Source organism: Mesocricetus auratus, unplaced genomic scaffold (genome assembly GCF_017639785.1).
Source record: "Mesocricetus auratus isolate SY011 unplaced genomic scaffold, BCM_Maur_2.0 contig_9307_pilon_obj, whole genome shotgun sequence".
NCBI lineage: Eukaryota > Metazoa > Chordata > Mammalia > Rodentia > Cricetidae > Mesocricetus > Mesocricetus auratus.
Window position 1 is genome coordinate 3,232 of NW_024430824.1, and position 1,892 is coordinate 5,123.

At 36.4% G+C, this 1,892-nt stretch overlaps 1 protein-coding gene across 1 annotated transcript; it reads right to left on the bottom strand.

The window, feature by feature from the left end:
• Positions 1 to 714: 714 nt before the first annotated feature.
• On the bottom strand, positions 715 to 1,887 carry LOC121138107 (olfactory receptor 52N2-like; the record flags this gene model as incomplete). Its single annotated transcript, XM_040740920.1, is given in 2 exon segments — positions 715 to 1,121; positions 1,123 to 1,887. Coding segments are annotated over 2 exon segments (798 nt in total), but the record flags the coding sequence as incomplete, so codon positions are not given.
• Positions 1,888 to 1,892: the final 5 nt, after the last annotated feature.

Sequence of the window (1,892 nt, forward strand, 5' to 3'; positions counted from 1 at the left end):
GATTAGACTAAGCCAGAGAACTTGTTGTGTTATTTCTCTAAGAACTGACCTGTTTAATTATCCAGATGATTTTTATTAGTAAGTATTTGTCATATTTGAAATAAGTATAGAAGTTGACATTCACAGACATACAGAAATTAATTAACAGTACAATGTCTAATCCTTAGAAATCAAAGATTTTAAACTTCAGAGTGACTCAAAAACCAAAGAAATATTCTCTCGAATAGATGTGCACTAAAATGTTCATCCTCAAGATTATGTCCATTTTTAATGACCTCTTCTGTTTTTTCATACATGTTTCATCTCTTGTTTCACTGGCCAATGTGTCTGTTCTCAATACCCAGCAATTTGGGATTATTTGACATTCAGCTCTCTATTCCTCATATCAAATTAACTAATAGTATATTTTAATTGTACTTAGTGCCACAAAAATGAGTTAAAAATATCAAATACAATAGTAACTTGATGCTTTTACCTCCTTAATCAATAACAAAAAATTAAAACTCTTAGATTCATTTTCATGATGCTTAAATATGAATGTGCAGGAAAGAATTCATCTGCAGGTCACTGAAGGAAACTAGAGAGGATCATTAGTTCGTCGAATAATTAGGATTTCGTTAGTCCAGTAAAATATCAAAATAATGTAGTTTGACACATACACACACACACACACACTGCAGCCCTAACACGTTTTCTACATAAGCAAGGTACTTGATCTAAGTAGGGTTTGCCCTTAGTGGAGAGTACAAGGTTCTCACAAATTATTGCAATCTTATCTTTTAAATATAAAACACAGATTGACATTTATTCTACATCCACCGTTTTATTATATTTCCATCCATTGTTTCTATTTCTATAGAATTTTGTAAAAATAAAAATAGAAGGCATGAGTACTTTCTGTATTAATTTCTACACTTTATACTTTAGCAGAGTTTCCCTTACAAAGAATATCATAACATACAATTGCAAAGGCTTTCGACATTTACATGTTAAATGGCATAATACTATTTCACTCATATTTTATGACAGCTTTCTCCATGATTTTCCTCATGACAAGCAATTGTAACTGGTCTTAATAGCCATTTGTTTTAGATAATGCCCATTTTGTCTCTGATTAAAAAATTTGATTACACTTTCCTGAATCTGCTTGTTCTTGACTCCATAAACATTTGGGGTCATGGTAGGGGGAAGTAGCAGGTAGAGGTTGGCCACTATGATGTGGATGTGGTGGGGAATGATGTATCCTCCAAAACGATGAGTGAAGAAGGTACATAAAGCAGGCACATAAGTGATCACAGTAGCACAGATGTGAGATGTACAGGTGCTAAAGTCTGTATGATGAGCATCTGCAGAGGACAGACTCACCACTGCTGGCAGTAACATAGTGTAAGACACAGAGTTACAGCAAATGTCAAACATACCAATTAGTAGAGTAACCATAAGACCACAGATTGCATTCACTTTGGCATTGCCAGAGGATACCTTAGCCACAGACATGGGATCACAGTAAATGTTAGAGATAAGGGTGACTCGGCAATAGGGCAAGCGCTTAGTGAGGACAGTGAATGGAAACAGGAGCAACACATTCCTCAAGAAAGTAGTAAGACCAGCTTTGACAATCACAGTGTTTGTGAGAATAGTGGTATAACGCAGAGGATAGCAGATGGCTACATAACGGTCCAGGGCCATGAGCATGAGGACACCAGATTCCATTCCAGTCAACATGTGGACAAAGAACATCTGAACCAGACAAGAATTAAACCCAATCTCCTTGAAGTTGAACCAGAATAAGCACAGCATATTGGACACAGTGGTGGTACACAGGGTGACATCAGTGAAGGAGAGTAAGGCCAGGAAATAGTACATGGGACGGTGCAGAATCTCCTCCTGTC